Source organism: Danio rerio, chromosome 8, assembly GCF_052040795.2.
Source record: "Danio rerio strain M-AB ecotype USA chromosome 8, GRCz13ab, whole genome shotgun sequence".
NCBI lineage: Eukaryota > Metazoa > Chordata > Actinopteri > Cypriniformes > Danionidae > Danio > Danio rerio.
Window position 1 is genome coordinate 16,389,603 of NC_141028.1, and position 25,037 is coordinate 16,414,639.

The 25,037-nt window shown below is 34.8% G+C and overlaps 1 protein-coding gene across 2 annotated transcripts in view; it reads right to left on the reverse strand.

Moving 5' to 3' along the window:
• The window catches only part of qsox1 (quiescin Q6 sulfhydryl oxidase 1), a 65,876-nt gene that overhangs the window by 25,152 nt on the left and 15,687 nt on the right, over positions 1-25,037 (reverse strand). The window contains exons 7-11 of one of the 2 annotated variants that reach the window (XR_015496730.1): positions 23,446-23,580; positions 21,524-21,653; positions 9,218-9,340; positions 6,208-6,346; positions 360-1,374 (exon numbers count right to left, since the gene is read on the reverse strand). Coding sequence is in view for 1 of the 2 variants with exons in the window: in NM_001128364.1 (NP_001121836.1) it covers positions 1,192-1,374; positions 6,208-6,346; positions 9,218-9,340; positions 21,524-21,653; positions 23,446-23,580 (710 nt within the window). In the remaining variant the exon portion in view is untranslated. 2 annotated transcript variants of the gene reach the window in all.

Here is a 25,037-nt window from a genome sequence, read left to right on the forward strand (position 1 = left end):
TATATATATATATATATATATATATATATTGTAATAGTTTAATCGTGATTAAATCACTTCCAAAAGAAAAAGTTTGTTTTGACACAATATATGTGTGTATTGCATATTTGTATTATGCATATGTTACACAAACATACATAAGAACAAAACCTTAATAAAAATTGTTACATAGATATTTACATTTATACATAATTTCTATCATATACATCTATTGATCCACTAATTCATTTTCGTTCAGCTTAGTCCCTTTATTCATCAGGGGTCGCCACAGCGGAATGAACCGCCAACTTATCCAGCATATGTTTTACACAGCGGATGTCTTTACAGCTGCAACCCAGTACTGGGAAACATCCATACACACTCATTCACACTCATACACTAAGGACAATTTAGTTTATTCAATTCACCTATAGCACATGTCTTTGGACTGTGGGGAAACCGGAGCACTAGCAGAAAACCCACATGAACAGAGGGAGAACAAGCAAACTCAACACAGAAATGCCAACTGACCCAGCCAAAACTTAAACCAGCAACCTCCTTGCTGTGAGGTGACTGCTAACCACTGAGCCATTGTGTCGCCCATATACATATATACTGTATATATATTATCTCTAAATACAATTAAGCATTTTCTTAAATATATGCATGCATGCGTGTTTATATTTACACACATAATAAATTTACACAGTACACACACACACACGTCAAAACAAACTATTATTTTGGATACGATTGATTGTGATTAATCTCTGCATTAAAAATATATAAAAATTGAACAATAATGATAGTTCACCCCAATGTGAAAATGTCCTCACTATTTACACTCTATACCCCTGTAGTTATAAACTTTTATGAATTTCTTTCTTCTCTTGAATGCTGAAGATATAAAGAAGAATGTTAGAAGCCAGCAGGACCATTGACATTCATAATATGATAAAAAATACAAAGGAAGTTAATTGCTCCTGCTTTCCATCATTCTTCAAATTATCTTTTTTTTTAAATTAAACATAAGAAAGAAACAAAATAAGCTTAAATCAAGAGGAGGACATTATGTTGACAATTTAAATTTTAGGGTGAACATATCTCTTTAAGTGACATTTAAAAAATACTGTGCAAATACTGCTTTGGGCTGCTGGTGTGTTAGTCATGTGTGTTTAACACTTCAAATTTGTTTGCACTGAAAATACTGACCTGCCAGGCGGTTGTTGACTCGGTTGTGGCGTGACCACAACCAAATGACAGCGCCAGACAGCGAGTTGACCTGATCCATGCTCTCCGCGGCCATAGCCTCAAAGTGAGTTGCGCACGGCCTGCAACCGAAAAAACTGCTGACGTAACCTCTCATAGCCAGCAGCACTTCCTGAGGCTCTGAGACTAACACACAGAAAAGAGGAAATGGACAAAAGAGAGAGAGAGAGAGAAAAAAAAGAGGAAGTTAAATGAAAATGCTATTAAATACGCAATGTTTTTGGATGCATAAAAAACATAAAACATTCAATGACTTCATATATTTCAGTAAAGGAATGTCATTGTAGGGGTGTGCAGTATTTATAGTCTATGATAATCTTGGAACTGTTTTTGTTTTTTATTCCATTATTGTTTTATAACCATTATCAAGTATGTCACTCACTTTGCAACAAACAATACATTTTGAATTAAAAAGTATTAACCTATACTTATTGTTCAAGTAAAAAAATATCAGTTTTTTCTTTAAATTTGCAAGATATGATGCATGTATAGTTAAAGTCAAAATTATAAGCCCTCACGATTTTTCTTTTTTCAAATATTTCCCAAAAGATGTGTAAAAGCAAGTTTTTTTTTCTTTTTTTAAACAGTATTTATTATTGGAGAAAGTCTTATTTGTTTTATTTCAACTAGAATAAAAGCAGTTTTAAATTTTTAAGCCTTTAAATGTCACTTTAAGCTGAATATTGTCAATATGTACTGTCATCATGGCAAAAATTTAATTAATCAGTTATTAGAAATGAGTTATTACAACTGTTTAGAAATCTGTTGACAAAAAAAATCTTCTGAAAACAGAAATTGGGGAAAAATATACAGGGTTAATAATTTATGATGGTTAATAATTCTGACTTCAACTGTATATAGATTTATAGATTTTAACATTCTAACAAATAAGAAGTAAATATTCTGTAATTCACACTTTTAGACACAACAATGTAAATTTTTATCAAAGAAAATTTTTTTAAATAAACTATATTGGAGCAACAATTTGTTTCTAAAGGAATGACATTAAATGAATCAAGAAAGCAGATGATTCAATGATCCATACACAGTTACACAGTTGCTGTTTCTCAAAATGCATTCTTCATGCGTCCTCAGGTTCTCGGGTAACGTCATCATCAAGACCACAAGAACGGAAGACGCGTAAAAGTTCCAGGATGTGTTCTTGATATCGAGAATGCATCAATGCAGACTTGAGTGCAAAACTCGCTGGAGAGATCTGAGAAGTCATTACGGCCGAATAAAGGCGGTGGGAAGTGCAGCATTTTACATTTACATTTAGTGATTTTATATATATATATTATTAAAGTTCAGAGATATAACTTATTTGTCTCAGGAGTTTCCCTAAATGAAATGGATGAAAGTAAACATTAATATGAAAATCTTAATAAAGTCATAAACACATTAAGAGTGTTTATATGCTAAAGTTTTAAAAATTGTTTTAAAATCATTTTAAAATCTGTTTTATTTGTATTGTGCAACGTATATTTGTAAAATCTTTATACATAGTACGTATTGTGAAAAGAGGAAAAACAATACATCGTTGTATCAATGCTGTAATGTTTAAATAGTTTCCTGTTAAAAACGCATAAAGGTCACGTGACCATCAGGAGGAACCAGAGAAGAACGCAGCATCTCATTTCTCACAGGACGCATTCTCTGTTTGCGGTCTCTTGAGTTCATTCTTCCGAGGTTACTTGGCAAGACCGGTCTCCACACGAACGCAAGCCTGTTCTCTGCGTTCTTGGATTTGGGAATTGAATCAACCATTTTGAACAAATCGATTGAAAAAATTATGCAATGAATCAATCAATACGAAGCATTGCTGCCACCTACTGACAGTTTTACAGTCATATTTATAAGCACAACACAATATGCAGGGCCTACACCTAAAATTATGTTTTGGCTGGAACACTACTCATAAATAAGCCAAGGTGTTTAATTAATTTAATGGAAATATAAAAATATACTGATATATTATTGGTCATTTTCACTGTAGTGTACAATAAATATAAACAATTGTTAACTAGGCATAATTCCACAATTATGTTATAAATAACCATCCAAAAAACATAATGTAATCATAAATAGTACATTTTATAATAGTATTATATTATAATATAAAAAATACCATGGAATACAACAACAATAATAGAAATTATAAGAGTATATACACTAGTATTTAATATATAATAATAATAATAATAATAATAATATCATAATATAATTCTATAATAAATAAATTATTATATAAAAAATAAGAGTATATATAATAAGATTTAATATAAAATAAGAATAAAAAGAACAATAACATTATATCATAATATAATTTTATACATAATATAATGCAATATAATAAAGTTATGGGCGACGCAGTGGCGCAGTAGGTAGTGCTGTTGCCTCAAAGCAAGAAGGTTGCTGGTTCGAGTCTCGGCTGGGTCAGTTGGCATTTCTGTGTGGAGTTTGCATGTTCTCCCTGCGTTCGTGTGGGGTTCCTCCGGTTTCCCCCAGAGTCCAAAGACATGCAGTACAGTTGAATTGGGTAGGCTAAATTGTCCATAGTGTACGAGTGTGTGTGTGTTTGGGGATGTTTCCCAGAAAGGGGTTGCAGCTGGAAGGGCATCTATATTATAATAATAATAATATAATATAATAATAATATAATATAATAATATAATATAATATAATATAATATAATATAATATAATATAATATAATATAATATAATATAATATAATAATATAATATAATATAAAATATAATAAAAAATAGTTTTCTAATGCATCAAAACTCCAAACTTTAGCAGCTTGCTAATAGACACAAACACACTCAGTCTGTGAGTCTGAACCCCCGATTAGCTTACACTAATGCTTCCGATTCTATTCTCTCCAACACAATGCATTCTAAGGACAAGTCACCGCAAGGAGTAACAGGTCAGTTCTGACCCTGAATGCTCTTTCTGTTAGTTTAGTACTGCGTTCAGTGCACTTCTTTCTTTCTGTGTTTAGATGGTGGTCATAATCCAGAGCATTGCCAGTAGACAGATGGACACCCCCTGTCCCCTGGCCTTCCATCTGCAGGTTACATGACCCCCCCTTCACCCGCTCACACAAACACAAACAGACATCCACACGCAGATGCCCCTCCGCTCTTCTTCCGCCCACTGTAAGCTGCTGGATTAAGTGTGAGTGGAGAAGCTGTGTTCACATTAACCCTTCAGATTCAAATAATCTAAACAAATCCCTCTCCTCTACCTACACAATTACTCTTCCAGCAGCAAAACAAGGCTCAAGAATAACCAGCACCTCGGTTTCCTGGAATATGACACTCTGGTGCGTGTTTGTATTGGTGAAGATGGATTTTTTTAACAAAACATAGCATAAACACGCACAGACGGCCACACACAGGCCAATACAGATGAATGTCGGGCTTCTTCACACAATGGACAAGGCTCATCCAGGTCACTGAGGGGTCACACAATTTGACCTGGGACTACTGTTTTATTTTACATAAGCTGAAAGTTATGTCCGGTTTATATTTTAAAGGTTTTACTGTATTTCTGGCTCCTCTTTAAACTCTTGCAACAATTATTTGACCGTGATCCTGCTTGCTTAGTATGAATGGCAGAATGCCAGCTTGTCTATTAAAAAAAAAAAAAAAAACAGAGAAGCCTGCAGTTTTCCAAGCCTGCAGATTCTATATGTACAGCTTATATTTCTAAAAAAAATGTTGTATAGAACTGGATGTTATACTTTATAATGGTGTTTGTTGAGTTTAGTTTTTATCATTTTTTTTGTTATAGAAACATATTGGATTTCTTAAAGATAGCATCTTTTTACAAGCTTGATATCACAGAAGAAGTTTGGATTGATCATCAACAATACCACTTTTAATTACAATTAAAAAAAAAAAAAAAAAAAAACATTGTGTGTTTATTGGGAGCACTGTCCGAAAAAAAATGTTTAATAAAGATTAAAGATTTGTACTAAGGATATTATAACTGGTTGCATAAAAAAAATGATAACAGTACTTTGGATGACAGAAGGTTCTCCAAAGGTGGCCCAGTGGATTTAGAGACTTAAAACAGGTCTATGCAATGGGGAAAAAATGCTTGCCTGATATTTTTCTGAATAGGTGGAAAAGTATTACAATATATTTAGATATGTACATTTAGAGGTTAATTAACCAATCACCAATGTATTCTGAGGTAACTACAATGTAACACAATGTAAAGTGATGTACAAATAAAGCCCCTGAAAAGTATTTATAATAATTTTTATTTATTTATTTTGTATTATTTATATTATCATTATTTTTTGTTTATTCCCTCATCTGTAAGGGATTAAATTGTAGGGTAAGAGGTTGTTCTAAAAAAATAAATAAGTAAAACCCAATTTGTACAGCTATACAAAGTTTTGACCTGTGCATAATTTTGTAGCACCAATGTGTTTTATAGTAAAACAAGAGGAATAAATATATATTTATTATATATATTTTTTGCCTAATTTATGATTTAATGTTCTAATTATTACATCAGTCTAACTTCAATATAACACTTCTGCTAATCTCCACAGTATACCAAATCAGTTGCTGATGCTAAGCAATTACACTCTGGAGCCCTGGCACGCTTCACTTAATAACTATCAGTGTGATGTAGTCAAGGTCAAAGACTAAAGAATACACAAGATGTGTCACTCGTTTAGTTTTGAATGGGGAAAAGTGCAAATGAAGCCCCGCCTTTTAGCACAAGAGCCAATCATCGATTACTTTAGACTGACGATTCTTCGGGGAAGGGGCTCGGAGCAGACTGAGTTTCTGCAAATTTGTGTGATTCGAATGTTTAGAAATTAAAGTAATGAGACATTGGTTATTGTTGTTTCCTAATATTAAATTTAATAGGTTGGCTTGAAATGACTTGCCTTAAAGGGAACTTTGTCAAGGTGCTGTGCATATTATTAGTACCTGTGCTTCCCATTTCTTTAGCCTGCACTGTAAGCACATGGAAGAGGGTCCAAACGGCACAGGGGTATCCACGATATCGGGCCTGAGATCCCTGACAGCCCACCCACTGCACGCCCTCAGGCAGCACTGCGTCGCTCGTCTAAAAGCACACACAAACACTCTCAATTGACTTGTGCGTTTCACTTGTGAATCAATTGAAGCCAATCAATTTTCCTTTCAGTCACTCCTCAAATGAAGTGAAGCAATGAAATGAGGTACGGCTGTTGTAGGAAATAAAACCCACTGATAATTTTCAAACACATACATAAATAGAAAAAGACTATAATAAACAGAATTAAACTGTGATTTGGAACACATCCAGAGCTCCTTTTGGTCAGTTTCCTGTGCAGATTTACTCATCAGTTGATTGGTAGGTTTGCCTATAAGAGGTGGTGATCTTGATGACAACAGCTCATTTCCTTACGGAGGCCTTCTTACTTCCGCATTGATCTATTGATTCATTGATTGAGCTGCTAAAAGCTAATGATGTCACTAACTCTGCTTCAGTGTATGTTTGTGTGTGAAGGTATGTAAGCTTCAGCATCAAGCAGTGGAGATCAAAATTAGACCAGTTTAAAATTAATGGAATCTTCATCAATCAAAATATGCCCTTTATCTGGACAACTTGCTGTTGGAGGATTTAAGTTTCTTTCGAATGACTTGACAACTTGCAAAAACTATAAAACAGACCCCTAGTTTTTCGCGTTTGCTGAATCCAACGCAAAGTGTAGTTTCACAAATTAATTTCCAGAGGAGCACGTGATATTATTGAGAACGACTGGCTTCTCATCAGTAATCAGTAATAATCCAATCAGAGTGATCCAAGCTTACTATAAATGGATCGTTTTCTTCCTACTGCTCTATCTTCATTTTGGAAGGATCCCCCCTTCCACCCCATCTCCTCCTTTTTCTCTCTTTTCCAAGAGGGAGCTCTCGAGAACTACCAGATCTCGGATCCCCTTATATGCATATTGACTGGGCGGGAGCCTTGGGCTCAAGTATCTCCGAACTCAGGGTTCTCTCCCAGGACAGCATGCCAAACCTGCTATAAACACTAAGCATATCTAAGTGGAAACTCTTGAAATTAACAAAATGTCGTCATTTTAGCGATCCTGCAAAACTATTATTTTAAACGCAAAATAAATCGCAAAAAATGTAAATAATCTCATAAAAAATCCAAATCCAAAACAAATAAGCATATTAGATTTATTTCAGTTTGCGATTGTTTTACATGACTTATAGACATTGGATACAGCTCAGTTGATGTATTTGAGTGTGTCTCGAAAAAAAAGACGTCTCATCTGCGCCCTCACAATCAATACATTACATGTGCAGTAGCAGATGCAGGTGAAGTGTGAGTGATTTACATGTGAAGTCAATGCAAAGATCCTGTGGCGCAAATAGAGTGAATAGCATGGCGCAAATTGGGCGTTTTGTGACTTTGACGTGCGTCAGACTGCAATAGAAAGTGTGAGCAAACATGTAACAAATGGAGCAATGGAACAGACAGAAAAGCAAGCAGCTTACAATGATGGAGATTGGATCAAGGATGGTCGCCGCTGGACGAGACAGAATTGAAGGACATTATTTTTGCTTTACATGTATGATTGGTATTATGATGCACATCAAATCAATAAATGATTTTGTTTAACTCTTTCCCAGCAGTTAACAAGAGAAAATGATTCGCTGCCATTGGTGAGTTTTATGCCAATTCGTGTTTTAGGTGTATTACAGTAGGGGAAGCCCTAACGCATGTCCGGAGTGAGGTACATGATATCAGATACTCCAGTGAGTGAAATCTGAGAGAGAGAAAATAAGAATCACACAATCTTTCTTTAGCTTAATCTTTACCATTTATTTCTGTTTTAGATCTATTCTTGACAACAGACCAAAATAAAGAAGCTTTATTTTTATGATTTGTGTCATTGTGTCAGATTACACACCTAAAAGGCTGCCTAATAATATATATAGATATATATAGATATCGCAAAATTGTCTGCAACTGACTACCAAAAGATCAGTCATCTTTAATCGCAAAAAAAAATATTGAAAAATTAGGAGGTCTGGTAAAAGCTGGAAATTCTTCTTCCAGTTAAATAGGGTTGGTCAGATATTTAACAACAACAACAGACTGACATAATTAACTAGTGGAATCTGAAAGTTTTCTCAAAAAAAAAATAATATTTTTTTTCAAAAACCTAATTTAGGTTTTTGTAATTTACTTTAGAAAATACGCAACTTATGAAATAGGCGTTAAAATCGATCTTTTACTCCTGATGGTATAACTTAAAATAGGACTAAGAGGTGACCTTGACATTTAGAAAACTGCAGGTTGTTTTTAAATTCAGATCTCCACTGTATAGACTTGCGTCACCCAAAATAAAAATTTCTGTAATCATTTAATCCATTTGAACGTCTTTACAGAAAATATATTTATTAAAAAAAATGTCTTAGTGCCTACAAAATGAAAATCAACGTTGTTTTGGTCCCCACAGACTTTCATTGTATGAACGAAATGACTTCTATTCAGCTGGTTTGGATTGACGTGGGTGAGAAACTGATGACAGAATACTTATCCTTTTAAGTAAACACAGCACTTTTAACCACATTTAAACATCTAACTCATAACTCATATTCATTTGCCATATGAAACAGTTTTTATGCAGGCTGCATGTGATGTGGAACGACAAGGCTTGAAATTGTGCTTGCACTGGCTTAAACAGTTCAAATAGATGTTTTAATAAATTTAAATGAGTGACAGCATCCCAATACGCTGACCTCATGACCCAAGTCTAAGTGGAGAAATGCTTGCGTCAAAGTATTGACAAATCCAGGTACCTTTTCAAGTAAATGCAGTCCTTTGATAAGTCAAACCTCTGCTTGTCAAAACTATTATTTATCATGTCTAATAGTGTTTATAGTCGCAAATAGAAATAAAATATGAAAACAAACTAAAGTAGGCTCGACCAACCTGTACGACATTGTCCAGGACGTCTCTGAAATCACTATATTTGATCTCGGTCCCCTTCTGTGATTGTAACCAACTGTCCACAGCCTGTAATGCACTCTTTACAGATGGACGGCCTGGGAAATACTGCAAAAACATAACAAACATATAATCACACACACACACACTTGTGTTTGGGACAAAGCTAGAATAAAACATTTCATCAATTCCCATAAGTCCTTTTAAAGCTAATAAATGTGATGACTATTTCTGCAGCACCAATAGATGCTGTCAAATGGCGAGATCACCAGATTCGCTAATGTGCTACTTTAAGACGCTAAGTGACAGCAAAACTACACACTGCAGTGCTTTGAAGCAAGCAATGAAAATGCGGCCCTTTAAACAAGAATAAATGTCTTTGCACACTGAAGTGCAAAATTTTCGTACGAGTTTTCTTCATATTCATATGCAAAAAACTTGTCAAGTAAAACAAACCTTGCACAAAGAGTCCGATGCATATTAATTAATCCTTCCAGGAAAAAACGCAAAACATTACGAAGTCAGTTTAAGCAGTGACACATTGTTCTCCTCTCTCTTCCCCAAAGTAGAAAAAGAAAGAGGACAAGACATACTGTGTTCATTTAATACTAGCCTACATAGAGAGGAAGGAGAGTTCTCCTCCTTATCAAAGAGCAGCACTACGATTATTCAGAAATGCAAAGTTTATTTCAGGAAATCAGTGGAATTTTGATACATTGCTTGTGATACTTCACACATTCACGAATGTAAACAAATCCTGAACAGAGATGGGCAGTACATATAGTCAGACCATGCTTTCTATTATAATGTCTGGGCAGTACATCATATGTATGGACACACACACACACTAAACAGCAACAAGGCAGAGGTGCTTCAGTCACTGAATTCATATTGGGGTTCTCAACTGTCTGCCACGTTCTGTGTCTTATCTGTACCTCATGTGATGGCATTCTGTATTTAGCTTTTTGCTTGTATGGTGGCTCTGAACCGTCAAAACACCTCTCCAAGTGCTTTTTTTTAATGAAAAAAGAAGGGGAAAAAAAGAAAAAAGGAAAAAAAAACTAACCTGGGATGAATGATTTTTTGACAGATAAAAATTTCGGAGGCAGTGTGTCAATACGATTGTGTAGACGAAAATTTCAGATTCAGTGAGCATTAACCTCAAATATGTCAGTATTAGGACCATTATTAAAAGTAACAGTAACCTTAACAGTACTAATAAATAATAATTATTGAATAACTATTTACTGTCAAAAATATAAAAAGTACTGTAGTTTTTTTAATAAAAAATGTATTAGCTTTTATACAGAGTTTCTATGTCTCATCAAGTCAAATTTAAGACTTTTTAAAATCTTTTAAAGACCATTTTAAAACCATAATAAACTAAATTTCAGACTAAACCCTAAAGATCTTTTGAATGGCCAAGTTAAAACCTTTAAAAAATCAAAATAAACATTATTGTAAAGAAGATGATTAAACCATATTAATAATTAAATGGACTTAATAAATAAGAGTTTCTTAAAATTTGTATTACAAAATATACATTTGGATGAGTAAATATAGTGATTAGATGGGTGTTGGCCTAATTGGGTATAGTTTTACATGGACAAAGAAAAATTAAGACCTGTTTAAAATTATTTAAGGCCTACCACAACATATTTCAGTGGATTTAAGACTTTTTAGGGTCTAAAATTTGTTTTTGGAAATTTAAGACATTTTAAGACCCAGCAGATACCCTGTTTATACCAAAGAAACAAATAACAATTTTAAAAAACGATTTTAGACCATAATTTATAAACTGTTTTGATCATAAATCATACCACATTTACTATGTACGAGAACATTCTATTTACTAAGTACAAAAATTCATAGAATATAAATGTACAATTATTAATGCAAGTAATTTGTAAATCACTGAGAAAAACAAAGAATAAAATAAATATTATAATATTAAACATCAGCATATCATTACAACAATAAATGTGTTTTAGTGTGCTTTAGTGTAAAAAAGTAAGCAACACAAGATGTACTACTGTTAAATGTATTATTACATTACTTTTCTTGCAGATTTAATAGTGTAAAAAAAAATGTGCGTGGAAGTCTGGAAGCTCAGTGAAGTAATGAGCATCCTGTGCCATGTGGCACGAGGGAATGGACAGATTCAATGGCCCTGGACAGACGCCAGTGCTGACCTTACAATTCTGTGTCTGAGCTGAGGCCACAAAGCCAACGCTAACACTCTGTCACGACCCCATAAACACAGCCACATCAGAGCAGTCCAAGCCCTGTGTGTGTGCGTATGTGTTTGTGGTGAGGGCCTACAGGATCCCAGAGGTGCACCTTTCTTTGATTTGTGCTCTTGCGTCTTTTCAATTTTCCTGCGGCCATCTGTTCAGCACGGTGCAGCCTTCTATTCATCACCCTCTAACAGGATCTCTATTAAAACGCGGCTCACTTAAAAAGGCCTTGCGGAGATTTACTTAACCCCAACGCCCCACTCCATTCTGATTTGTTTCCTTAATCTGGGAGATTCGGCCATTGAGAACGCAGCCAAGGCGGAAAGCTAATCAAAGCTGCACAGGTGGGAAAAGGAGAAAGTCTCTAGTCTGTTACTGAGTGTGAGTAACTGAACAGATCTGTGCACTAGTCTGGCCTCTAACTAGTGTGAAAAGCTCATTAAGGGACCTGGGTGTTGAAGTGGGTAATCTGGGATTTCTCATACAAAAGGCATTGTTCAAAACTAGGTGAAAACTCTGCTCTGAACTGCAATCAAAACAACAAGGGCGACATGAATATAGGGGTGACGAATGAGAGACCGTGAAATCATTCTGTTATGCTCCAAGGTCTCTCTAAGATATATCTAAAAAAAAAAAAAAAGTGTCTGATGAAAATCAAAAAGGTTTTATTATTTGACATGGTTAAAAGTGTAAAAACAACTAAAGGAGAAAAGAATGTCAACAAACTAGCTCACACTTTGATATTAACTATACTCAAAAGCATATGGACACTGGACATACTTACACTTTATTTAAGTATAAAGTCAAAGGTTTTTTGTCATTTTTTTGAGTGTTTTAAAGGTTTAAATTGTCCAAATTGCAATATCTTGCTACAGGGGTGCTGCAGGGCTCAGTTCTAGGGCCATTACTCTTCATTTACAATAGGATATGCCATTCAAAAACATGGCTTTTAAATTAAAATATTTCACAATATCACTGTTTACTTTATCACACAAATCAACACTTTTTTTAAATAAGTCAATGCACTGCAAGCGTTAGAAACATCATTCAGAAACAAAATCAAATAGACCCCAACCTTTTGAACAATATTGTAAAATGCATGAAAGCATCATTTCAATAAAGATATAATGCAGGTCTGTTGAAAGCTTGATTATGATTGGTTGCAGAACAGATACGTTTTATTTTCAGGAAAACACAGCAAAAGGAGTTCCAGACAGGTTGACAGCATTACAAATGCATATAACTATGCCAAATGGTTTCAATTATTTTAAAAGTCCTTCCACCAAATGAACCAAAACACAAATATAAGCAAATAAACTGACATGCAGAAAAACTGTAGTCAGTGCTGCCCTGCAACATTATCAACATAATAGCTATGCAAATGTGAAAATGAACAAATCTCAGAATCCAAATAGTGTTTAATATTGTTGCTGTTCATTAACGTAAGAGTTTTGCAAACAGTAACGCAAACTACATCAATTAAATAGTTTTGCAATTGAAAGCAACACAACATTTCAGCTGAAAACTGGTGAAAGATGACACAGTACACACTTTATTAGGTACACCTGTCCAATTGCTTGTTAATGAAAATTTCTAATCAGGCAAATCACATGGCAGCAACTAAACACATTTAGGCATGTAGACATGGTCAAGACAATCTACTGCAGTTCAAACCGAGCATCAGAATGGGGAAGAAAGGTGATTTAGGTGACTTTGAATGTGGCATGCTTGTTGGTGCCAGATGGACTGATCTGAGTATTTCAGAAACTGCTGATCTACTGGGATGATCACGCATAAACTTCTCTAGCATTTACAGAGAATGGTCCGAAAAAGAGAAAATATCCAGTAAGCAGCGGTTTTGTAGGTGCAAATGCCTTGTTAATGCCAGAGGCCAGAGGAGAATGGCCAGACTGATTCGAGCTGATAGAAAATGCAACAGTAACTCAGAAGCAGAAGAGCATCTCTGAACACACAACACGTCCAACCTTAAGGCGGATGGGCTGCAGTAGCAGAAGACCACACCAGGAGCCACTCCTGTTAGCTAAGAACAGGAAACTGAGGCTACAATTCGCACAGGCTCACCAAAATTGGACAATAGAAGATTGGAAAAATGTTGCCTGGTCTGATAAGTTTCGATTTCTCCTGCAATATTTGGATGGCAGAGTCAGATTTTGTCATTAACAACATGAAAGAAAGCAAGGACCTATCCTGCCTTGTATCAATGATTCAGGCTAGTGGTGGTGATTTAATGGTGTGGGGGATATTTTCTTGGCACACTTTGGGCCTATTAGTACCAATTGAGCATCATGTCAACGCCTACCTGAGTATCGTCGCTGCCATGTCCATCCCTTTATGACCACAGTGTACCCATCTTCTAATGGCTACTTCCAGCAGGATAATGCACCATGTCATAAAGCGAGAATCATCTCAGACTGGTTTCTTGAACATGACAATGAGTTGACTGTACTTAAATGGCCTCCACAGTCACTAGATCTCAATCCAATAGAGCACTTTCGGGATGTGGTGGAACGGGAGATTCGCATCATGGATGTGCAGCCGAAAAATTAGCAGCAACTGCGTGATGCTATCATGTCCATATGAACCAAAAGAAAGGAATAGTTCCAGTACCTTGCTGAATCTATGCCACAAAAGAGTGAGGTAGTTCTGAAGGCAAAATGGGGTTCAACTCGGTACTAGTAAGGTGTACCTAATAAAGTGGCCAGTGAGTGTACATAAGGTAATGTGTACTGTAGACTATACACAGACTATGCAGTAGGTAATGTTAACCTAAGGTGCACATTATTTTCAAATAATTCAATGGACATCCTCTCTATTATATCTAAGAATAATCTTCTTCCTTACTATCATTATTTTTAAAGAAATATAGCACAAAAAAAAATCACTTCACTTTAAAAAAATGTAATATTCCAAAAAGCATAGCATAGCAGAGCAATGCAACAGCATTAGCAAAAATGGCCCAGAAATGCCATTTGTTTACAGAGTGAAGCAAGTGTCCGAATACTTTCACAGACCCTCCTCATGTTTATCGTCTCGGTAGAACATATTTTCTGAGATACCCTGACAGTTTTTCCAACAGCATATTGTCAATCATGCCGAATGAGAGTATATACAGCCTCTGCATATTCCATCTACCAAAAGCGATATAGATCACGAACCACAAACAGCCCTTTCCAATCACTGTCCTGACTGATAGAGCCCCCTGCTCTCCCTTCTTACGCCCCTTCAGACCATGACAATCCACTTCACCCCAGCAATATGTCATCTTCAATCCGATTAGTATCAGCATTCGAGAAACCACAGTCTCTCTCTCTCTCTGCAGAGGTTCAAAAGAGAGACATCTGTTGACCCCGTCCTGAAGAACAGCTCTGTTTAATCTCCCCCATTCGGACACGTACTGTATACAAGTGGGTTAGTGTTGTCGAATGCATCAAAATTTTGTTTTCTGCAGTATTGAGGCCTACCACGCTCTTTCTATGACTGCAGGTTCACAGTTTCACTATTTTCGTCTGTATATTTGTTCTGTTGCATTTATGCATGTTCATTTATTCATTTTCCTTTGGCTTTGTCTCTTTATTCATCAGGGGTCGCCACAGCGGAATGAACCGACAACTTATCCAGTATATATTTTATGCAACGGATGTCCTACCATGGTTAAAGCCAGTACTGGGAAACACCCATACACTCTCACATTCACACTCATACACTACGGCCAATTTAGTTTATTCAATTCAGCTGTACCGCATATCTTTGGACTGTGGGGGAAACCGGAGGATCCGGAGGAAACCCACACCAACACCAACACGGGGAGAACATGAAAACTCCACACAGAAACGCTAACTGACCCAGCCGGGACTCGAACTAGCCACCTCCTTGTTGTAAGGCGAAAGTGCTAACCACTGAGCCACTGTGCTGCTCTATTTATGCATGTTGTTGGTTGTGATTTGCTTTTTCGTTTAATACTGATGGTCCAGTTGTCTTCAATAATGTTCTGACTTTACGCAAGTTACTTTTCTAATACTAAAACAGGAATTCAGAACTGTGAAATTTACCAGAATGTTACATGGATCAAAGCAAGTTATATTTTGCTATTTTATTTGACTTTTTTCATCTTAAAATTAGAACAACTGGGCTGACTGAGCCAGTAGTTAAAAAAATGCCTGAGATTTTGACAAAATGAAAATATAAGTGCAAACATTGTCACTTAATTAATACTGTGATATTGAAAATTTCATTTTTTTTAAAGTATCATAAGTTAGAAAGCTATTGAAAGCTATATTTATTTTCAGATTAATTAGTTAATATTCATGGTAATAAAACGTTTATATTTGTTTTATTTATTCCACATTAAAAAACAAAAAAAAATTGGGCTGACTGGGCTTTTTTCTATTTAAACTTCCCAGGTTCTGCAGGTTGCAATATTCTGAATTTTGCTTGCCAATCTTAAGCCAATTGTAATGGTTTGTCTTGGTTCAATTTGGAATTTCCCCGACCAACTGCAGAGCCCAGAGGACCAGATTGTGTGCTCGGACAAAAAAGTCCCTGACTGGAGATTTTGACAAAATATTGTCACTTAAATTAATACTGTGATATTAAAATGGTATTGAGTATCAGTAGTTTTTTTAAGCTATTATAAATTAGAAATATGACTATCTACACCTAGAGTTATTAAAAAAAAAAACTTTAATTTATGCTAATATTTAATAGTTAACATTCATGTTAATAAAATGTTCATATTTGTTTCATTATTTCACATTAAAAACAGCAAAAACACACATTTAGAGCCTTTTTCCCTGTAAAATCCATGAGATGTGCTTGGTTTCATTACCGAAATTAAAAAATGCATAAATATTGTAATTTTATTTGATCAAGTGGCAGCATTTCTCCTTTGACCAATTCAAAATGGTAATCGGAATTAATATTTTCTACCAATGCATAGTATTATCATCATATCATATTTGTCGTTTAGTTATAAGCAAATGTTATTCAGTAACAAGTATGATTATATGATATGATTATTGTTATTATCATTAGTCATTAAGTTGAAAGCAGGCCCACACACAGATTACTGCAGATTTGTAGCCCATCATTACGTCTATATACTTGTGTAAATGCGTGTACATTTATATTTATTCAGTTTTTTTTTTATTTTAGTAATATTATTGACTAATATGAAAAATGTTCATATGATTTATTTACAATACAGTTTGTAAAGTAATATTTTCTGTCTTTTAGTAGATATATTACATGAGAGATTATCCTTGTTTACCAAATAAGTGAATCTAATTGGATTTGCATTGTAAAGATTTAATAAAAGTTAAAAAGATATTTTTTCATATGTTAAATATTGTTATGATACTCCCAAAATTATTCTGCATAAATAAAATAAATAGTAAAAACATACATGCAGATTTTGCCTAGCCCTATAGGTCAGAATTGTCAATATTCTCACAACACTAAAGTGAGCCACGTAAAAGCAATCTAAACTGTTAAACTGGCACTAAACCAACATCAGATACTGGTTAACCATTTAACCAGGGGTCTCAAAAACAACAGACAAAAAAAAAACAACAACAAGTAATTTAGGACACAATTCCCTGAAATAAAAAATGGAGTCCTGCCTGGATGTGGACCTCAGATTGCCTTCTAATGCCTTGTGTTTTTCTCTCCCTCTTGCGTGGCTGGAAGCCTCTTTCAAGAAAGCAGGATAAAGATGGGTAATCCTAAAACCTCTTTGTAATGCTCTCATGTCTCCAAGATCCACTATTTTAATCCTGAAATACACGTTCTGATTCATACAAATCCGGATTGTGCTGCAAACCCAGATACGGTACATGGAGCATGACCGAGGAAAACACTTCTGTTGACCTAGTCTGTCAGTAAACAGCTGTGCTAACTAGCATTTAAGACTGGATGAAGGACCACCAAACATGCAGAAGACCCCCAGACATGGATAGGCTAAAATGTAAAAGGCATCCTATAGCTTTATGTGTACTTTATGAGACCAAATTTATAGTCAAAGATGTTCGATATTATAAATGGTTTTAATAGAATATTTTTTCCAAATACATTTATTACTTTTAAAATAATTTCTAGTTTAATTTGTATCAAATTTTGGATCATTTATTTGATCCTAATTTATGTTATAAAGAACATTCACCGGCCACTTTATTAGGTACACTGCACAATCATACGGCAGCAACTCAATGCATTTAGACATGTAGACATGATCAAGACGATCTGCTGCAGTCCAAACAGAGAATCAGAATGGGGAAGAAAGGTGATTTAAGTGACTTTGAACGTGTCATGGTTGTTGATGCCAGACAGGCTGGTCTGAGTATTTTGGAAACTGCTGATCTACTGGGATTTTCACGCAGAAACATCTCTAGTGTTGATTTCTGCAGCGATATTCGAATAATAGGGTTAGAATTCGGTATCAACAACATGAAAGCATGGATCCATGGTGTGGGGGATATTTTCTTGCCACACTTTGGGCCCATTAGTACCAATTTAGCATGTTGTCAACGCCACAGCCTACCTGTGTATTGTTGCTCACCATGTCCATCCCTTTATGACAACAGTGTACCCATTTTCGAATGGCTACTTCTAGCAGGATAACGTACCATGTCATACAGCGTGAATCATCTCAGACTGGGTTTTGAACATGTGATGTTCAAATTGAATGGAATGGGAGAGTAAGGAGTACCTAATAAAGTGGCCGGTGAGTGTACATATATTAGGATTTTTTTTATGACAACATAAACTTAATTTAATCAAATAAAATTAACAATTTGGTAAATATAAGAATACTTTCAAAAACAATAAAAGTTAATAAAAGACTAGGTATTTATTCATTTAAAATTCATGACCAAGCTTAGTTTTGTATAGTTTGTGTTTTTAATTTTTTTTATTTTAATCCATCTAATCATAAATGTATTACTTTAGTTTTCAGTTTTTAGTTTTAGTTAAAATAATTAAATCATAAAAAATAATTGTAAGTTCAAACAAATGGAAACAAGCATTAAACTGGTTTACATTTCATATATACATTATATACATTTCTTGTGTTCCAGTTAACATTTATTTTATTTACTTAAAAAATAAAAGTCTTTTTATTTTAGATTTTTTTTTTTAAACAAAACATTCCTCTCGGGTTTTCAGAGAAGGTTCAGGATGAGAGTGCAGGTTGTGACATTCACAGGATTATCCTATTACATCAGTCTGTCTGCAGTTAGCATTCAAGCCACTGTACAGATCTCTAGTTCAGTGTGTGTGTGTGTGTGTGTGAATGCTCCTCTGTGCCACCATTAATCTCTCCATGCTTTGCTTTAGTGGGGTTAAACGCTTCCTCTTCACAGAGTGTCAATTAATGCAGCCGGCGTGTCTGTTTAACAAGACGGCTCAAAAGAGCAGGCCAAAAACAGCAAGGACATAGTGAAGAGGCCCGGCTGACGCTGGAATACCAGAGGGAGACGCGGATATTGACAAAACTAAAGCACAGTTAATGGGAGGGCTGTCCGGGGCCCCTGTGTCTCCTCTGGGCATCTGTGTAGAGAGTCCCCTGAGAGCCCTAAATAACGGGATAGATTGGCAGAGCTACAGCAGACCCACGCAAAGCCAGAGAGAGGTCATTGTCTCAGAGCTCATCAAAGAGATCGGTGGCACGCGTCTGAGTCACTGGAGAACAAGAGAAGGAAGAGCAGAAAGAGAATCTGTACTATTGAAAAAATGCAGGGTTATTTCAAGCCAATTCTGGGTGTAATACAAACTAATCAACCTCTCGTCCTGAACCTTCTCTGAAAACTCGAGAGGAAGGTTTATCAGAAAATAAATAGATTTTAAAATATCTAAACTATATTTTTTTAAACTTTAAATAAAATATTAACTAGAACAAAACACACACACACACACACACACACAAACACACACACACACACACACACATATATATACATATATATGTAAAGCATGGAAACATTAATTGTTTCTATTCATTCTAACTTAAAACAAAAATAACTGCAATTCATTCATTTACCCTATTCATCAGGGGTCACCACACTGGAATGAACCGCCAACTTATCCAGCATATATGTTTTACACAGCTGATGCCCATCCAGCTGCCACCCAGCACTGAGAAACATCCATACAGACTCATTCCCACGCACACACACACACTATGGCCAATTTGCTTATTCAAGTCACCTATAGACCAATTACCATGTTTGTAAACATTCAGGATGCGCGCGCAGGGAAGTGGCAGAAAGCAACCGGGAGCGCTAGCATTTACAGTGAGGGAATGACATCAGATGTGGTGCAGAGTTTGTTGTTGTCTTAGAAATAAGATATATTACTTACATATTATATATATTATTTACATAATGCTTACAGCATATTATAACAGCTCGTCACCCAGTGACAAGCACAGTGATGCAGCAAAATTAACGTTAAAGCGAGCGGCGTTCATCTGACAGCTCCATTTGCGATTGCACCCTCCCAATAAATATTGGATAAGACGAAGTGACCGAGCATCCAGCTCAAAATATACAATCTCAATGAAGCTCGAGTGACTTTACAAGAGAGAAGTTAAAGATCAACAAGTCTTTGAATGCCAACAATGTTGTTCTTTGAGGTCATGAGCAATAAATATTGCTCCATGATGACCAGATTCAAGAGCTAAACACAGAGAGACCGCCTAGCCAAAGACAAGGAAACAAGACGGAGCTAACGTTCTACAAGGCCTGGGTAATTAATCACCAACACGCAAAACCACTGCATTCTGACAGTGAACTTCACCTGTACGGCAGGGTATGTGTACCTACACATAGAGGTAAAGTTGGTTTTATATTCGCACATTCAGACTTTCTCCTTAATAATATAATTTCATTAAAGTATTATTTGCAAACTCTAAATAGCAAAATCATATTAGCAGTCAATGACTATCAAAGTACAACATTGTTCACAGTCAAATAAACAGTGCTAATGTTGTTTTCAAGTCACACTTGCAGGTTATTTCAGACCGAATATTCAAAGTGCCGTGGTAAACAATATAGGGAGTTTGTTACAAGTTGTCACTGAATGAATGTGTGAATATAAAACCAACTTTACCTTAATAAAAGTAACTTTCACGTTTCGTTATTAGCATTCAGTGTCAGCAGTTTAATTAACCACATGTAACTGTTTTTGCTGAAATCATTTCTGCAATCAAAAACGAGTGATGTGTCTGATTCAGCATAGCGTGAACTGACCTGATATGACATGAGAACTGCATTTCTAATTAGCTCCTCACTTCATTCAGCTCCCATTTAGCCAAAGACGTCTGCAGTTGGTATTAAAGCAGTGTGTGGTGTATGGTAAAAGTTAAGTTTTCCATTTTTGGACTCGAATTCGGCATCCTACCGCAAAACACGACATCTTTCCCATTGTAGCCTGTCTGTTTTTTGCAACCGGGGACCCGTGTGACATCATGTGTGACGTAGGTTGGTAATTGGTCAACACCACATGACTTTGGACTGTGCGGGAAACCGGAGCCTCCAGAGGAAAAAACACCAACAAGGGGGTAAACATGCAAACTCCAAAAGTACAAATCCTTTGAAATTCTTCTTCCAGCCTTTGATTAGCATTTAAAAAGAAATTGAAAAAAATGATGCAGGGGATAAGCAATAAATAAGAATAACTTGTGAGATTAGAAAGTATTTTACAACACTTAGAAATGCAGGGTAATTTCAAATATGGACAAACTCAAACATTAGGTGAAATTTAATAAAAAATAAATAACCCAGCATTTGGTTTAGCCCATATTACACCCAGGATTGGGTTGTAATCCAGTATTTTTTTAGAGTGAAAAGAAATTATTTAATCATTTAAGGCCACAAAGTCTGAAATTCTCTGTTAAGGCTTAGACAAACACATCTTGGATTGTAATGTTCAGTGTATCTCCCTCTAGTGGTTTGTCATGTGAACTGACCTGAATGATTCAGCCGTTATTATCATTACCGTAAATATTCCCAGAGTGTTTGTGTTTATTGGAGTGGCTCACCTTAGCCAGCACATTTATGTACTTCTTCAGTGCAATCAGATCGTCTCCGCTGATGCTGGTGTGACTAGATAACTCCACACGCAGAGAGTAATGAAGCGCTGACTCCAGATCAGACATATACACACGCGACCTGTATCCATAAACACAAGCTCCATGTAGGGTTATTACTGACATTCAGTGCACCATTTAAATCAAAAAGGCCAAATGAAATAGTAAAGTATTGTTAAATATAGGGAAGCTTGTTTTCACCACAAAATAAAAAAATAAAGAAACATTTAAATAAACTAAACCTTTTTTTTTTATATCTACTGTTTATATTTTTCCTCAGAATTTTGATTGTGTAATTCAGATTTTCTCATGTGCCACTGTAAAGTTTTTTTTTTCTACAGATTTCTAAGTTTACACCAAGTCTGACTTTTCAGACTCTTCAGACTGCAAGGTCTGCAAAAATGACTTTTCCCTTTTCACACTTTTGACTTCTCACTCAGTAAGCATTTAAAAATTTAAAATTTCACAATTCAGGTCTTTTCCCCAGAAAAGTTAATTTCCATCTCATAATTTAAATTCTTTTCTGCATTTCTATTTTACTTGTACCCATAAATTCAGATTTTCCATCTCACAATTCAGACTTTGGGCAGCGCAGTGGGTAGCGCTGTCGCCTCATAACAAGAAGGTCGCAGGTTTGAGTCCCGGCTGAGTCACTTGGCATTTCTGTGTGGAGTTTGCATGTTCTCCCCGTGTTGGCATGGGTTTCCTCAGGGTGCGGAGGAATGCGCTATAGGTGAATCGGGTAAGCTAAATTGTCTGGCAGTTCATTCCGGTGTGGTGACACCAGATTAATAAAGGGAATAAGCAATTGATTTATTTAAAAAAATTAAGATTTTTCCCATATTTCTGAGATTTCTGAGTGGAGCTGTGGATTTGTTCTTCAGTGTTTGGACTTTCCACAGTGAAAATAAACCACACTTAACCTAAATTAAACTGAACTTCATCTCTAAAATCGGTATTTTACTAGAACTGTGTTAAGTGACACAATCTACATTGTGAAAGCGCTATAGAAATAAACATGAATTGAATTAAAAATCTTGCAATTATTTTTTTCAGAAAAAAAATGCCAGATTCTAATCACATAACTGATTATATCACATAACACATAACTGAATTTATCCCCCACAAATCAAAACTGTAAAACTCTAACTCCAACCCCAAACTGGAAAAAATAAAGAAAGAATCATGAGAAACAAGCTTTTATGCAGAATGCTTTAACAATATTATATCATTGTAGAAAACCATACATTATAGAACTTGTAAATGATACTTTGACTGATAAAAGAACTATTAAAAGTTCAAAATATTTCAAAGACCGATTCTTTTAATATTTAGCTTCTTACAATTACAGTTTAATAATTAGCATCCTGTAACATTTGTGCATTTATCCAGACACCATAAATAATTGTTGCATTTAAGTTAAAGCACTAATATCAGAGCTGTCAAACAATTAATCATATCTAAAATGAAAGTTTGCATTTAAATGTGTGTAGTCACTGTGTATAAATAATGTGTATATATAATTAAAACTATTTATATATAAAAAATAATAATAATAATAATTATATATATATATATATATATATATATATATATATATATATATATATATATATATATATATATATAAATAAATATTTAACTATGTATTAGACATAAATATTTAATTTAAATAAAAACAAGCCTTTTCTCAAATATATACATGTATTTATACATATACAATATAAATATCTACAGTACATACATACTTACAATGTAAATACATTTTTTAATGCGATTAATTACAATTAATCTACTGACAGCACTAATTAATATGTAAAGCATGTCTAAAAATGAAAAAAATATTATTATTGGTTGATAAAGTGTGCACTAACTTGTTAAATGGCCTCCATTCCTGCAGAGTGGAGTTCTTGATGAGTTCAGTGATGGGAGTTTGGTGTTTTCCAGTCCGCACTACTCCTGGCAGCCTCTGGAGGGCGTATGAGTAGAAGGTTCGAGCTTCTTTGAGTCTGAAAAAGAAAAAAAAGAAAGAATAAGGGCCACATAACCACTAACACGACCTCAAGTATGTGAAAACAAGTATGTGGAGTGGATGTCAGTGGTTGCCAGACTCCAAATAAGCTCAGAGTCCATGTTTATAGAGCTGCTGCTTGCTGAATCAGCTCAGTTTGGGACAGGAATTAAGAGGAGTTAAAGGTTAAGGCTAGAGCCAGAGGCAGTCATTCTATGTGCAAATATATACTACACTGTTATACAGTATGCAAAATGCAGTTCATCAAATGAGTAGAGCTTGCACTCTTAAAACATCGGGTGAAAAATGAACTAGTGCATCAGATGTGACAGCGATTATCATAATAGATTTCAAATTTGGCATTACTTTAATACAATTTTATAAACAAATAATCAAAGACACATGCTCAACAACACTAAAGGCTATTTGCTTGGCAAGAAACAGCTCCTAAAGTACTGTACAAAACAATATATAAATCATTCAATCAGATTTAGTAGAAATTTTAAAATGTCTCCATTTTAATAGACCCAGATTTTTTTTTGTAAAACAAGCTTAATAGACAAATAGAGTGGCAAGGTGATTCTTACAGTGTATATATTCTGCTAAAGTATTTTTATAGGTTTGTTCACTTTATTTGATCAAAAATACAGCAAAAACTATTTTTGTAATTTTTTTTTTAAATATAAACAACATTTTGTGGTATATCATTTCAATTAAAATACACACCCTTGCTGAATGAAAGTATTGATTTTTAAGAATGGGATTACAGTAGGGCTGGGCTATTAATCGAATAGTAATCAAAATCGTCATTGCGAACCAATAATCGATCAAATTTTTCCAATTACTTACCTGACCTCATGTGGAGTCACGTGACCCTGCTCTGTTTGTTACTATTGTGTTACTATGCACCACATTGACGATGGTTGGAAGCTGTGCCACAGATTCCATGAGACGACATATTTTCCATTACATCAAAATTATTATTTAAATTAAAATATTTGTTTACAGAAGATGCAAGAAATGCACCATTTAAATTATTATTTACAGGATATGCAAGAGTTATTTAGAAGAGATACTGCTTATTTTCTATTTTTTTTTAAATGAAAAACATTGAAAATAATTGCTTTTATTTTCAAAAGCACAAGTTATTCATTTTTTCTTTTTTATAAAAAACAGTGACTGTTCATTTTAGGCAGTGTGTGTTTAATTTCAGATGTTTTACTGTGATGTTCAATAAATAATCAAAGATAGTAGATAGTGTGTGTTTTCTTTAATTATTTTAAAATCAAGTAATGCACCCTTCATTTAGAAATCTCTCAATTGTAATATGTGAGCACATTTACTGTACAAAACCTGAGGGCAAAAAATAAATAAATGAAATAACCGTTCATTATCCTAATCGAGTTAAAATGTTCAATAATTCAAGATTTTGATTTTAGGTCAAATCGCCCAGCA